An 18,046-nucleotide genomic window follows, 5' to 3' on the forward strand; every position below is an offset into this window, starting at 1 on the left:
GAGAATTTCACTGTTTTTATTTCAAATCTGAAATAATAACTATCTAATACGTTTATAAATTAAAATCAAAAGAAATTTAAAAAAGCGTTATATAAATAAATTAAACGTTTATAAAATCAACTTACACCAAGTTTTGATGTTTATGTATAAAATAAAGATGGGACTATCTCCTAAAATCTTTCAGTCCTATTTTGGAAAAGTAGTGTATAAATACCAGGCAAAATTTTCAGATAATAACTAAATTGTCCCTAAATATAATTCAAAACAAATTACATATTCAATTCAATATCGTGGACCTTATTTGTGGAAAAAGTTTCCTAATGCTGCAAATATGAAAAAAAATTACTATACAACAGTTCAAAAATGAATCAAAACAGGTTTTATTACTTATGGATTTTAACATATCCGATTTTAAATGCTTCTTTTAATCTTAAACTCAATTATATAAAATATGTAAAAATTTATCAACTTTTTTTTTTCATTTATTCAGTTATGGTGTTTCCTTTAATTTTAAAAGTTATTGTTGAAATCTAATCTAAGTTCTTGAAAATATATTTATATATATATATTTTAATATTATTTATTAATGAATTGTTATTTATTTTACTTTTATTCAAATTGATTTTAAAATATACATAAATATTACGGTTTTTGTAAATTAAGTGCTCTTTCATTATTTAATTTTTTATTCTTTATTTAAATATTAATTTATTACAAATTGTTATATATTTTATTTTAATATTTTTCAATAAATACTTTGTATAATATACTTAGATAGTGTGGCTCTCGTAAATACGTGCTCTTTAATTAATTAATTTATTTTTTAATTTCTTTTTTATTTCTCTTTCAGTCTTTCTTGTTTATTTGATTATTACTCTTAACATGCAAATTGTTCTATTTATAGTATTTTTTAACCTAATTGTTATTTATTCTTACATTTATAATTTTCAATAAATAATTTGTAAAGTATTTTTTTTTTTTTTTATTTCGTCATTAAAAAGAAATAAGCTTTTACAATGTTTTTACAACATAAAAATATAACATTAAAGTTTCGACCGGAGCCGGCAGAAGACATGGTCTTATCATCCAGCCCCGTTAATATAACTAAAAAATTCAGCCGATAAAAATGAAAAAGGAAAGTAGAAACTAAAGAGAAAACTGATTTAACAATCAATTTACTATTTGCAGAAAAAAAAGAGGAAAAAAAAAAAAATTTTAATTATTTTTTAAAATTATTATTATTTTTAATTCTCTATTTTATTCTACTTTTATTTTTATTATACACGCACACAAACACACACACATACATGCAAATATAAGTCCGTTCATATATACATACAAAACCAAATAAATTCTGTTCTATATTCCATCTACAAATGGCGTAAGTTATAATAAATATTGCATTTACAAATTGCGTTATTATTATAATATAGAATAATATCAAACATGTTTTAAGTACCATACAATATAATTAACATGTTGCGTCAATTTATTAGATATTAATTAAATAACATTATCAAAATTTTTAATAAAAGTATTAATATATTATACGGTTATTGTAAATACGTACGATTGGGGCTCGGTGATAAGACAAAATAATGTCTTCTACTTGCCCCGCCAGTGTTTTTATTTATAAACTTTTAAATTGTAAAAATTATTAAACGGCGAAATAAACAAAAAATTCTTTAAATAAGCAAATGTAAAGGAATAAGTTACAAATGAAACATATACGAGAAAGTTGTTAAAGAATATAAATACTCAAGTAACCTAATTATGCATACATTTATACCATATAATACATACATATAAATATATTATCTTTATATATATATATATATATATATATATAAATATATATATATACTAGGGTTATGACTTTTTTTCAACCCCATGCTCCTGTACTGTAGTTTGATGAACTTTTACCTAAAAAGCACGAAATGAACTAATATTTGCATATCTTTTGAAAAAAGTTCACCCCGCTATTAAAAAATTGATTTTGACATAAGTACTACTATGTAACACATAATTGTACTTTATATCAAAATTTTTCAATATATATATATATGTATATATATATATATATATATATATATATATATATATATATATATATATATATATATATATATATATATATATATATATGTATATATATATATATATATATATATATATATATATATATATATATATATATATATATATATATATATATATATATATATATATAAATTAGTAAAAAACACTTATCTAACTTTTATCTTGGACTTGAAGTTTCACCATTGCTGGATCATCAGGAAGCTTCCTGATGATCCAGCAATGGTGAAACTTCAAGTCGAAGATAAAAGTTAGATAAGTGTTTTTTACTAATTTATTATTGCTCTGTTCTTTAAGAACATTGAGCACTCTATTTGTAAAATACACTAACATAATTTACATATATATATATATATATATATATATATATATATATATATATATATATATATATATATATATATATATATATATATATATATATATATATATATATATATATATATATATATATATATATATATATATGAAGAGTACACGGGAAAAATCGGCATAGTCGCATTTAAAAAGTTTTAAGAAAGTATTTATGAATCATTTATAAAAGTCTTTGTACAATGTTAGGAAAAACATTTTTTTTAATAAAAGTTACAGTTATTTTATTAAAAATGTAAACTTCAGAAAAATTAATCAGAAAATAATTTTTTCTAATTTACTTCTATGCTTTATATGAAACTTTTATAATATATACTTTCCCAAAACTTTTTAAATGTGACTAGCCTTTTCCCGTGTACTCTTCATATATACATATATATATATATATATATATATATATATATATATATATATATATATATATATATATATATATATATATATATATATACATATATATATATATATATATATATATATATATATATATGTATATATATATTTATGTACAACAAAGAGAGGCGATTTTACGGGGGTGTATGTGGGGAAGGGTGTTCCACATCCCACCCTCCTCCCCAAAGAAGGTAATTTTCAAGTTATAGTTAGTTTTTTACGAACTTTGTTTGCTAGTTGGGTATTTGACACAATTCAGTCGGTAAATTTTTGTCTTGAGGACCTTTTTATATTATTTTTTTAAGAAGCAAGTCGGTACTTTTTGAGGATTCATCACTTCATCACCCCCCTCCTCATTTTATTCGTAGAATTGTCTCTGAAAACATATATATATATAAATATATGTATACCATTGCTGGATCATCAGGAAGAACTCTTCCTGATGATCGAGCAATGGTGAAACTTAGAGTTGAAGAAAAAAGTTAGATAAGTGTTTTTTACTAATTTATATATATATATATATATATATATATATATATATATATATATATATATATATATATATATATATATATATATATATATATATATATATATATATATATATATATATATATATATATATATATATACACATGTATATATTTAAACAACTTTAAAATGTATTCTACAAAATAGAGTGCTCAATGTTCTTAAAAGAACAGCGCAATTATAAATTAGTAGAAAATCACTAAACAAAAAAAATTGGAAAAAATTTTTGTTAAGTGATTTTCTACTAATCAATATATATATATATGTTAATTTTTATTACTATTAAAAATTAACGAAGTCTTAAAAGGTTACTAATCATTTTGATTTAAAAACTCTTCTTAAAACGATTAACAAATATCTATAAATAACAACCGATCATCTTTTACTATTTCCATCATAATCTCATTACCTTATTCAAACACTGAATTATCATAAATAAGTTATTGATTAATTCATATTAAAACTTGATTAGTATCCGTTTTCAATCATCTTGCTGTTAGCTTAAATTATGCGTTTTTGAAAAATTAACTATTAAAAATATATGCATTTTATGTATTTTAATTATACATATCTTTTTATATTTACTTCAACTGATCACAAAATATTTTTAAAATGGGGTTGTTGAAGATAAAGTTTAATTTAAAAGATGATAAAAGATGAGGAGAAACTCTAAATTTCAAAACGAGGTTATATAGATAATCAAGTTGTTCAGATATGATGGATGATTCTGTGTTACCAAAAGTGAGTCGATTTTATCGCGCGCCATCAAAAGAATTCTACAAGAATGATACAAAAGAAAAGGAAGACGAGGAGCAAGAAGTTGTTTTTAAATATTTTGGAGCATACTCTAAGCCATACTCTCCATCATTCTCAAAACCATTATTTGATCCAATATTTGAAGAAAGCGTTTTTGATTTTGACAACGATTTTCGTTCATTATCCGTTGAAAAAGAGCTCCACACACCAAGATCTAATGTTCTTCAACTAAGCGAAAGTTTTGAAAAAATGAAAATTAACGGAAGATATAAACCAGATTATAGTTTGATGGATTTACAAAACCCTCAAACACCAACAGTAAATATCCCAGACGTGTTACCTTTGATCGCTAACTCCAAAGTATATAACAAAAGTTATACAAATATAATGGACAACACTTTTGAACCAAGTGAAATTAAATATTTAAACCCAGGTGGTGTCAAAAGGTACAAAACAGAGTATGAAAAAAATAACCTCAAGAATAACTTCACAGAAAATTATTTTTTTCCAAATTATACGGAAACTAATTATCGTCAAGTACGTTTCCAACCAAAACGCGATACATTTCAGAACCAAAGAAGAAAATCGCTGCAAAGTGTTCAAAACTTATATCCACACGCATTAACATTTTCTCCACGATTAAATACACTGAGACTAAACAACGATGAAAATCGTCTTTCTTTTTCCCTTGATTCTTACGATCTGAGAGATTTAAAACGACGGATTCAAGTTAGTGATTTACGAAAAGCATACGAAGAAAAACTTCAAAATATGAAATGGCACGACTTTCAAAACCACGAACGTAGAAATCAACTATTTGACATCAATTATGATGATAATTATTTTGGTGACTCTTTGAAAACCAATATTGTTTATAAAACAAATTATAGAGTTGACAAGTCTACACAAACATACACAGAAAATAACTGTGATGAAAATGTAAAACCGTTGACATATAAATCAAAATGGGAGATAATTCGAAGAAAGATAAAAAACAATGAAATTGCACTACTGAATAAAGATGAAGCTGTAACTGAAAAGAAAAAAAAGTATCAAAATATGCACAACATTGAAGTAAATGAAGTAAACGATAAGAGTTCGAACAGTTTGCTGGAAAATAGTTATCCGAATGATACATTGTCGTATCGAAAAAAAGTTTCTCCGAACCTCAATGATCAAATTTATGATTTCCCAGCATCTTTGAGTACTGAAATAAACCCAGGATCAAATAAAAATTCTCATTTGGAGATTTTAAATAAGAAAAAAAACAGTTTTTCTTCAAAATCTGTCACTAGCAATGACGTAAATAATAATAACGTTAATAATCCGAACAACTATTTAAACAATAATTCTGAAATAAATAATGCAGATAACAACCATTTAAAAGACAATATTCAAGAAAAAATAAACCTAGATGGTTCATTTTCTAGCAGTTCAAAAAATCATGTAACCTATACAGATGTCCCTTATTCTGCAAGAAGCCATACAAACCACATAAGTACCGAGCTTTCTTACGACAGAAGTCTTATAAAACGTTTAAGCATCGTTTCAAATAACGAAAGAAGGCAATCATCGCATAAACGTAAGGAAATAAACGAAAGAGGCCAAGCAATATACACAAATACAGAGCCTTCTTATGAAAGAAGATACGCAGATAATACTGTTAAAAGTGTTACAGCTGGAAAGCATAATAATTTGAAATTAGATTTAAAAAAAAAACCTTCTAAAAGTTTCTTTAAAAAGTTTCAAAACATAAATAAATTTATTAGTAAAGGTAACAAAAATGACAATGGTAATCTTTTTAAGAACCAAAATCAAATCTCTAAGAAATCTGTACGATCATACAGCCATTCTAAAAGTGAACAAGAAGTTAACATGATCCAACACGAGCGCGCTAAAAATGCAAAGTTATACACTCGCGATATCACTTTAAATGTAGTACATAGCCGACGAAAAAGAAGCCCAAGATATAAAAGTTGAACTTGTTTGGTTCATAATATAAGCATTTAGAAAACATTTTGAATTTAACTAAAAAATTTTTTATATATACGTAGCTAGTTTATATTAATAATAACTTTGTATATATATATATATATATATATATATATATATATATATATATATATATATATATATATATATATATATATATATATATATATATATATATATATATATATATCTTATCTCTTAAAAAAATTGATGAAAAAAGGTTTTAAAGTTTATTTCATAAGGATTAGCTAGAAAATCTCTACTCAAACCTTTCTTCAAACAACGTTAAATAACAAGTAAAAATTGACCAGAGTATATTTTTGATCATTGACTAAAGTTGCTTTGGTGCGACAACTATTAGTTACTTTGCTACATCTTGGCCGCTTGCACTTTTGAACTAACCATTAAGGAAGGTCAATTTTGTACTTTTTTAAATAAATTCACTTGCTGTGCCCTTAGATAGTTAGAAAATCGTGTCAGAAAATTGGAAACATCATCCTTTTTTTTCTACTCAATTCATATTTTTCGGAAAAGATTAGATAAACTCAGTAAAAACATCAGTTTAGATAAAAATTTATGTAACAATTGATAAAAAAGTGGTTTTATATTTTTCAGTTTATTTTGAAAGAGCTAGATTTTTTTGGAGATCTTTCTAGGGATGTCCCGGAAATTTTCAATCCCGAGATTTCGGAATTGCGGAATTTGTCCCCGGGAAAACCCGGGATATCTCAGAGATGAATAGAAAAAAACGCAATCGAATACTTTTTAAGCACTCATAAAACACTTAAAAATGATTAATTTAATGAGAATATAACTAAAATATTTAATACATTAAAAAAAATTAATACATTAGTGAACCTCTAAAATTAAGTTAAATCATGTTTTAACTTAATTTTGTATTAAAAGTTATCTAAGACTTTTAAAAATTAATGAACCTAAGTATTTAAATTATAAAACAATAACTTAAAATGGTAGCACAGTGTAAATAAAAATAACAATTAAAAAATAATATAAATACGCATGATTTCATTAATTAAACGGACCTTAAGAAAATTTTGTACTTAAATAAACCTTCTGTGTTTTGATAACTTTATTAATTAAATTGACGTTAAAAACATTCGTAAATCACGCATTTTCATAAATCTCACATTTAATATTAAAATAATGGGAATAAAAATGGAAATTGAATCATTCACACGTTTGGAATTGAAATCAACGGATATAAAAATGGAAATAAAATTGCGCACACTTTTGGAAGCAGAAAATTCAAAATTAAGGGGTATACTCCCCCATTTTTAAATATTGACAATAAATAACAACTTTTGACATAAAATGATTAACCATAGCATAAATGTATTAAAAAAAAATTAAAAAAATTGGTCAACGGTTGCTGTAGTAACCGTAAAAAACCCCCAAAATAAGCAAAAAAAAATATTTGCGCTGGCCAAGTTTCAGCAAAAACTAATAAAAAAAGGCTGAATGAAACTTTGGAAACACAATTAGAATAGGTTTATGAGTGTTTTAAACAGAGCAGATTTTTTAAAAAAAGGTTCTGGGCCTGAAGACTTGTGCTCTAAAGTTGACAATAGAAAAAAGTACATTTTTTGAAAAATTAAATTAGCCATACTGTTTTATTCATAAGTATTTAAAAATTTTTTCCGTTTAAAACACAGCTTTTATAAAAAGAAAAATTTGCTGAAAATTTTAGATAAAACGCTCAAGCGGTTTTCTTGGAATATTGGCCGGCATATTGAAAAACCTCAAACTGAGAAAACGCATAAAAACTGAAAATAAAAGAATAAAGATCTACAAATATACGTAACATTATATATTGGACTATATTTAATATTAAAAACCTCCTGCTTTATATGTTTTACTTTCTTTTTCAGAGGTTTTGTCACTTTTCTTCAGTTGTTCAGCCCTTAACTTTTGACGATGCAACTTGTTATCGGGTTTTAGTTTAAAGATCGACCATTTAATGCGTGTTTTATTTATGTCGTTAGAACCGTTTAGTGTATAAAAACCTGAAACCATGTTCAGTTTTTCATATATTAGGATTGAAGACTTCATCCCAATGTTAAAATTGGCAACAGCATCATAAACACCAAACTTCAGCAAAGTCAGCGAGACATATTTTGTTTTTGGTATGCGATCCCAAATTTTCCCATGGAAAGACTCATTTGCATTTTGCGTTTTAACATTTTTTAAGCTCATCTTCTTTTGTGAGCTCTTCAAACACAGGTCTGATCTTGTATACAACCTCTAAAGGTAGATCAGGTCCTAGCTTGTAGGTGTTAGTGCTATTTGCTTTGTCTCTGTTAAATTTACACCAGCTACTTACACCTGTTGGACAATGTGGATAATGCCAATTATTTTCTTTTGATGATGCAACGTGAAAAAGGGTAGCAAGCGCTGCTGATTTTATGGCATCTAAATTCCCAGTATTCTCTCTAATTGCCTCACCAAAGAAGTTTTGCAGTCAATCAATTGTTGCATCTGTCAATCTACCACGACCGCCCAGTCCCCTAACTTTTTTTTTCAATTTCCAGAGTCTGGTTCCAACACGCTTCTGATAGTGTCCAACACATTCTAATTTATTTACTTTAATATTAGGATAAACATCCTTGACACTATTGTAACTTTTTCTATCTCCATCACCTAAAAAATTAATGTACTGCAACTTACGTTTTTTAATTGATCGCTGGAAAATACGACTGGCTCCTTCACACTCCATTCCCCCTGTGGGAATTGTGGGAATTTCTCCACTCAGCATAAGCAGTAGGATCTTTTTTAGAAAGTTTTTGATTTAAGGAGCACCCTCTGCATATTCGACTCATCACCTCAACATCTAAAACTTTTCCACTGTCTATTGAAAGTGCTGCAAATACACCATTCGATGATGAAAATCCCCTGCGCTGCCATGTGCCATCACATGATACACCAACATCAAGAATCTCATTAATGTCTTGACACTGTAGTCTTATATCAGATACAGCATCAGTCATTGTTTCCTGTGCAACTTTCTCAGTAATATTAGTAATTTTTAAAACAAGTTTGTCATTTTTTTGGCGTCATTGGTTTTGGCATGTTCATGAGGGTTGTAAACCGTTCAATTCCGGAATGTCCTAATCCAAGAGTCCTCATTGTATATACTGTTCAATTGTTTATATCAAATTTTCCTTTTTTATTTATCAACTTAGAAGTGTAAAAATCATTTTGATATTTACAATTTAAACAAATAATAGAAAGTTTACATGCAAGTCCTTGCTTTTTGCTTTTGTTTTCAATGATTGCTAAAGTCGTTTGGAAACAAGGTGGACAGCTCAAAACGCTAATAACATCAGACAAAATCTAACAATCAATAATTCTATATCCTGTCAAAACTTTGTTTTTAGTATTGGTATATTTTTTTGATGTTGAGCTAATGACTGCCTCAACTTTGCGAAGAGAAGAGCTTGACGTATATTTACACTTAAAGATAAAATATTTACATTATTTACACTCACACTGCTACGTAAAACTTTTCTATTAAAAATCTTCTTTCTTTTGCCTGCTCGCTTAGTTCTTACTTTAATTCGATCAGCTTTAACCATGTTTGAAAACTAAAAAGTATACAATTTCTGGCAATAAAATGCGACAAAAAATGAGCTACTAATCAACAAAAACGGTATACCAAAATGATATACCAAAAATAAATTGTTAACAAGTCTAACAAGAAGTCAAAAATGCTTTTAACTTGTGAAATCAATACGTTGTTTTGGTTTACAAGTGATTTTTTTACCAAATTTTAGGTACAAAGAAGAGAAAATTTGGTACCCCAAATTTTCTCTTTTTTGTACCTAACTCTCAAAAACAAAAATTTTTGGTATTTATAGATATTTTTAGGTAAAACCATTATGATTTCTGAAACCCCCCATATATTTAATTATCTAAATCAGTTTTTTTTTTTTTGAGTTTTTTTTAATTTATGGGGGAGTATACCTCTTAAATTAATGTATACCTTCTACTATATAAATTCTTGCTCTTTCCACCAGCAAGCGCTTAAATTTTATTTACTTTTATAATATACTACTTTTAATATTATACTATATATATATATATATATATATATATATATATATATATATATATATATATATATATATATATATATATATATATATATATACATATATATATATACATATATATATATATACATATATATATATATATATATATATATATATATATATATATATATATATATATATATATATATATATATATATATATATATATATATATATATATATATATATATATATATATATACCTCAGTGGAAAAACCGGCGTTGTCACATTTAAAAAGTATTGAGAAAGTATTTGTTGATCATTAATAAATGTCTTTATTTGTAAAAAATTACAAAATGTTTTGTTTTGAATAAATTTTAAATAAAATAATTATAATATCAATTTTTTAACGAAAAAAGATTTCGGTTTAGTTTTTTTTTCTATTTATTAGATAAATACATACAGAATACAAAATTTAAAAAAAATTTACAAAAAAAATACAAATACTAAGTAATAATTAGGTACAACTACATGGTATTAAAAAAATTAGACAAAAAAAATTATTCATAAATTTAGACGCACAATTAGGAAAAAGCATTAGGAGGCGTATTTGAACCAATCAATATTTTGCGTATTTGCCTTTTGCTTTAATACAACGAAGAACTCTTCGAGGCATAGACTCAAGATTTTTGCACATCGCTTCTGGGACCCTATACCAGGTCTCTTTAAGGACGTCCTTCAGCTGGCCAAGTGTGAAAATTTGAACCTTTGCCAATTCACGGTCAATCCAAGCCCAAATGTTTTCAATCGTAATCACAAAACAAGAGCTTCTTTCACCACATTGACAAATGTTTCCCAAACTAAAAGTTTTTTAGCGAATTTTTGCATTCTAATCATGGCTTACTATATAACAGGCCTTGCCAACGCGCGGCTTGCGTAAAAAACTGGAGGCAAGATTAAAAATATTACTTTGCATTAGTTTCATTTTCAGTTAGGTGATTTTCGCATGAATATAATATTTGTATGATATATCTACTAAAAGTAACTTATAAAAAGTGAAAATATGAATTTCTTCTTTTTTTTTTTTAATTTTGTTTATAACTAACATTGTAATATAACTAACGAATAACATTTATAAAAATTTTAAGTTAACTTAAATGTATCTAAAACTAATTATGTTTAAACAATTTAGTATACATAGATTTATATTTTGCTATAATTTAATATTAGCATTTACCACAAAATTTATTAATGGGTTTTTTAAGTATTAAAAATAAATTTTTGAGAAAAAAGAGATAAAATCTTTAGAGAATAAAAAGTATATACAAGCTTTTTAGATATTTAACTAAACACTATTTTACAGTTTTTGTTAAAAACATTGCAAACATTTTACTTTGTGCTGAGTTTTATCAACTTCTGCTTTGGCTCCTTGTGGGAAGAGGTGAATAGAGTCAACAATAATTATTTAATAAAATATTTGTCATTGTTAATCCATGATGTCTTTGCATACCTAATGAATAAAATTCTGATAGAATCATAAGGAGGTTACACAGTGATGACCGACAAGTGACATTATATACTTTATAAAAAAGAATGTAACCATAAGTTGTCCATTGACAAACATTGTCACCAGGAATTGTTAAACCTCCTCGATTTATGTCCTTTACAAAATTTCCATACGCTTCATAGAAATAAAAGGTGTTGTCTGGATTTTCATCTTCACGAATAATGTACCCAGCAATATAAACTAATGACATTTTAATATCAACAGTCAATGAATCACACAGAGCAGGTAAATTGTCAATAACGTTGCAAATACCTTCGCTTGGTAAAAATTTACATTTTGAACAAGAGTGATCTGAACCTAGATTGGCTAACACATCTGAACTTTTCTCAAACTTTAATAGCAACTTTGTACGGTATATAGTTACTCATCTCTAAGATTAGAGAAAATATGTCTGGTATAAGTGGTATCATCTAAAGATTTACATTTAGATGTAATTCTTCCTAAAGTACGTAAACTTGGAAGTTCAAAATCTTCTCTGATGCAATTGTAGGCTGATCGTGAAAGAGAAAAATACTCAAATACTCGCACAATTGTTTCAATTGGATACTTTTTTTTTCCCAATACATGTTTTATTCATTGACAAAATTTGTTGTTATACAACTTCTTTTTAAAAATCTTAATGCTTCTTGGATATGAGAAAATTTGTTCATAATATAAACTCGGTTAGATGATAAAGTCATAATACTAATTTTAACTCCACAATCAAATGCTTCAAAAGTGAGATCTTTATATATGCAAAGAAGAAACCTAGCAATAGCACTTTCCTTTAAAAAGTCTGAAGACTGAATATATAATATATCATTGCATAAATAATTAATAATAGCAAAATCAAGTTCATCAGTTTTTAACTTTTCATATAAAACATTAATACTTTCTATTTTTTCTTGTGAATTAAATATTGCTAACTCGTCACCTTCTTGCCAGCAAACACTATTAAGACTTTTTGATGTTTTTCTAAGTGGCATGTGTACAGTAGGAACTAAGCTTGGCTTTATACAATCAAATACTGACGGAGCATCACGAGGTCTCAGCTTTCCATAATCAGTAACAGTTGAATAATTTTTTGGCCAATGTCTTTCACATACTACGGTGTTATTAGTATCAGGAATATTATCTCTTGGTATTATAACAATCCAACGTTTTCGTTCTTCAATGTTTCTTGGAAGTCTAAATGTTTTAACTCTATTCTGAGGATTATAATTGCCATTGCAATTTGTTACACAACATCGACGAACCATTTTTAAATACTAAATTAAATCCTTTGCTTAATCCTTCACCTCTCAACTAACTTTTTTTTTTTAATTTGGAAGTTAGTTTAAATGATTACGGGTGTTTGGTTATTGTAAATTTTATGCAAATATTAAATTTATGCATATATATATATATTCAACTTAAATTAATTTTATTTAAAAAAATTTTAAATGAAAATTATTTTGTTAATTTTATAATAATTATTTATTAATGTTTTATAATTATTATTGTTGCAAAAAAAACCACTCCCGTATTTATTTTGTAAAATTGCTTGTTAGTTTTTCAAATATAAAACTATCTTGCCTCCAGTTTTTTAAGCAAGCCGCGCGTTGGCAAGGCCTGTTATATAGTAAGCCATGATTCTAATTGGAATTCAGTTTCTTGCAATTAATTGCTGAACAATATTGGTGTCCTGGAAGAGATCGGAAATATGCAGCACAATAAGTTTCATCGTCAATACCCAAACAAGAATTTTTATTACACAAATTTTTATAAAGCAGCTTTGAACAACAAACTGCAACATTTTCTTGTTTTTCTTCACGACGAAGAACTTTTTTCTTTTTATAAGATTTATAGCCAAAATTTCTCTTCAATCTTTTTATAGTGGAAGCACTTGACTAAAACTTATTTGCTAAAGTTCGAACAGAAATCTCCGGTTTACTGTCTCAGGCAACTTTCACTTTTTTAATAAGATCTCGTATAACAAAACATTTTTTTCTTTTACTTCTTGATTTCCTTTCGATTTTACCAGTGTCCTTAAATCGTTTCCCAACGCTCTGCAATAATCTCAAAGCAATCTGCAACTTTTTAGAAATTGTTTTGTTTGATGCACCAGGATTTTCAACGAGAAATAGCAAAAATTTTTCTCGCTTCTTATCTTGATTTGATGACATTTCAATTAAAACTAATTGTTTGATAACAGAGTTGTTAAAATTTTAAATAACACTAATATAATGACATTTAAAAAAAATTAGCTATTTAAAATGATGCACGATTTCCGTAAACACCACATCAGAACACGCGCACATTTTTTTCTGGAACATGTCTTAAGACATGTTCCAGAGAAAATTAGTAAGCTTACTAATTAACTATCAATTAACAAGATATAAAACTTTTTTGATTGTGCGTCTAAATTTATGAATAAAATAAAACCAAGCTTATTAATTAACTTCTTTGTGTTAATTGGTATAGAATGAGTAATGAACATTCTATAAAAAAAGTTAAAGTACTCTATAATAGAGTTTCACTTCCTCTATTAAATTATATATCAAACATAGCGGTAGCACTTTTATTTTATTTTTATTCTAAGTATTTTCTTACATATATGTAAAAAAAAAAGAGTGCGTCTAAATTTATGAAAACCACTGTATATATATATATATATATATATATATATATATATATATATATATATATATATATATATATATATATATATATATATATATATATATATATATATATATATATATATATATATATATATATATATATAGATCTATAGTTTGTTGGCTTTGGGAAGAGCGGAAGGAAAAAAGTGATTCTTACGCCAACATATACGTCACTTTTAATTACTTTTAACTTTCGTCCAACATTTCCGTGTTGGACGAAAGTAAAAACCATTAATTTAATTACAAATTAATCGTTTTTTAAAAAAACCACAAAAACGCAAATTTAATTGACCAGAATGTTTTAAAAACATTGTGAATGTTTTTAACAATATAAACAATGTTTTTATTTTATTTTTTTTAATAAAATGTTTTTATTTTTATTTTTTTTAATAAAATGTTTTTATTTTTATTTTTTTTACTGAAAATCATGCGCGGAGTGTTGCTACATCGACTATCTTATAGCCTGACTCGCAAGGGAGTGCTGCTACATCGACTGACAAATAGCCTGACTCGCAAGGGAGTGCTGCTACATCGACTGACAAATAGCCTGACTCGCAAGGGAGTGCTGCTACATCGACTGACAAATAGCCTGACCCGCAAGGGAGTGCTGCTACATCGACTGAGGGTTTGGTTAGGGCAGGCAGTCTATCATTATTAAAAAAAAAAAATTCCGGTCTTGCATTTTAATTTTTACTTTTTGTCAACAAAATATCGAAAAAACTTTCGGACAACATCTAAGGGTTGTATATATATATATATATATATGTAAATTATGTTAGTGTATTTTACAAATAGAGTGCTCAATGTTCTTAAAGAACAGAGCAATAATAAATTAGTAAAAAACACTTATCTAACTTTTATCTTCGACTTGAAGTTCCACCATTGCTGGATCATCAGGAAGAGTTATATATATATATATATATATATATATATATATATATATATATATATATATATATATATATATATATATATATATATATATATACATATATATATACATATATATATTTATTTAGTAAAAAAAATACTAATTAAGCGAAACGAACTTGCGTCTAAGTGTCGCCATGAAAACAAATATATGATGAATAACTTTAATGTCATCAAAAAAGACACTCAAAAATGCTGTTCATTTAGAGACACTGTTTTTTTAATAAATATTTTTTTTGTCGTTGTTTTTTTGAGATTTGTAACATCTGATAATCGCTATTTGCGTGAAACTCTGAGTAATGTTTTAGATAAATTGAGTATTAGAATTATTTAGTTTTTTTTTTACTATACATTGCTCTACTTTGGTATTGAGCACTCTTTAACAAGAAATATTTACACAATTACTGCAATATATATATATATATATATATATATATATATATATATATATATATATATATATATATATATATATATATATATATATGTATATATATATATATATATACATATATATATGTATATATATATATATGTATATATATAGATCTATAGTTTGTTGGCTTTGGGAAGAGCGGAAGGAAAAAAGTGATTCTTACGCCAACATATACGTCACTTTTAATTACTTTTAACTTTCGTCCAACATTTCCGTGTTGGACGAAAGTAAAAACCATTAATTTAATTACAAATTAATCGTTTTTTAAAAAAACCACAAAAACGCAAATTTAATTGACCAGAATGTTTTAAAAACATTGTGAATGTTTTTAACAATATAAACAATGTTTTTATTTTATTTTTTTTAATAAAATGTTTTTATTTTTATTTTTTTTAATAAAATGTTTTTATTTTTATTTTTTTTACTGAAAATCATGCGCGGAGTGTTGCTACATCGACTATCTTATAGCCTGACTCGCAAGGGAGTGCTGCTACATCGACTGACAAATAGCCTGACTCGCAAGGGAGTGCTGCTACATCGACTGACAAATAGCCTGACTCGCAAGGGAGTGCTGCTACATCGACTGACAAATAGCCTGACCCGCAAGGGAGTGCTGCTACATCGACTGAGGGTTTGGTTAGGGCAGGCAGTCTATCATTATTAAAAAAAAAAAATTCCGGTCTTGCATTTTAATTTTTACTTTTTGTCAACAAAATATCGAAAAAACTTTCGGACAACATCTAAGGGTTGTATATATATATATATATATATATATATATATATATATATACATATATATATGTATATATATATATATATATATATATATATATATATATATATATATATATATTACAATATGGTATAATATTATATTTTATATGTTGAGTTTTAAAAAGAAAACATTGCAAACATATATATATATATATATATATATATATATATATATATATATATATATATATATATATATATATATATATATATATATATATATATATATATATATACACATATATATATATAGGGTTAGCATATGGTAATCATCAAAAAAGAGGAGATTTTACTAAGCCTGTTAAATGAATGGGAAGTCCCCATTTTTTAGCAAGGTTGTACCAGGAGTGGAATCCTTTTAAGAAAATTAAATGAATAAAAATCCTTTTTTTTAAAAAAAAAGCACGTAAAAAAATAAAAAAGGTCATTCGTTTTTTAGTGCAAATTGCTGAATTTGTAATTAAAATTAATTTAATTAATCGCAAAATGTTTACATTCAATTTTATGACTGTCTTACAATTATCGAGTCTTGATTAAATAAATCTTTTAAAACGGTATTTCTTAATATAGAATAAGTTATTCTATATTGAAATATACCATTTACAATATGATTTACAAAATACATACAAAATATATACATACAAAATAATATACAAAAGATAAAAACTATATAAATGCAAGCCATGAATTAAATCTTCATTATATAACTTGTTTTTATTGTCATCTTGTAAGCATTATTTACTTGTATCTAACTAATCACTTGCATCAGTTATCAATTTCACTGTCATAGACTAATTATTTGTAGGAACAGAGCAAGAACTATAAACAGAGGAAGAATCATACCAAATATATATTTTTGTTGAAACCATCTTTTTCAATAAGTCTTTGCTTGATAACAAATACTTATATATTCTCATATATGAACTCATAAATTGGAAAATTGGTCACGACACAATGATTTATTAACATAAAAAAAGGCTTTTTTTTTACAAATAAAATAGAGCCTTAAACTTGACCCCAAATAGGGATACTGTCAAGCTTCATCTAAATGAAAGCTTTTAACCCTTAGTATTAGGAATAATAACAGTTCAAAGGTTATGCAAATTGCGTAATCTTGACTTATTTATTATTGTAAGATGCATTAGATAAATAAGATTAACATAAGGAAATTTGTTTATCTTATCGAGAAACAAAATTATATGATCCAGCTGGCCAAATTTTGAATTTGGCTTCACAATCATTTCTCCCTTTCTTAAACTAGAAAACATTTTTTTTGGACGACATTATTGATAGTGTCGCAATTCTTTTACTTTTTAAACGTCAAATTTAAATTCAAGGAATAATTTCTTGTGTAGTAGAAACCAAAATACTTTATAAACTTAATGTAATTTAACGTTCGCGACTTTCGTTTTCGCAAGTTTGGATGCGCGCGCATTTTTCAATATTGTGTAATGAAGAGAAGAGAACACGTGTTGTTTGAGCATTTTCAATAAATTGGAAGAA

General features: G+C 25.8%; 1 protein-coding gene across 1 annotated transcript; it reads left to right on the forward strand.

Annotated features, from left to right (window-relative positions):
- Window positions 1-4,110: 4,110 nt before the first annotated feature.
- On the forward strand, window positions 4,111-6,129 carry LOC105844687 (metacaspase-2). Its single transcript, XM_065789354.1, has one exon. The coding sequence runs from the start codon at window positions 4,111-4,113 to the stop codon at window positions 6,127-6,129; it is 2,019 nt and encodes a 672-aa protein (XP_065645426.1).
- Window positions 6,130-18,046: the final 11,917 nt, after the last annotated feature.

The sequence above is a fragment of the Hydra vulgaris genome, chromosome 02, assembly GCF_038396675.1.
Source record: "Hydra vulgaris chromosome 02, alternate assembly HydraT2T_AEP".
Classification (NCBI taxonomy): domain Eukaryota; kingdom Metazoa; phylum Cnidaria; class Hydrozoa; order Anthoathecata; family Hydridae; genus Hydra; species Hydra vulgaris.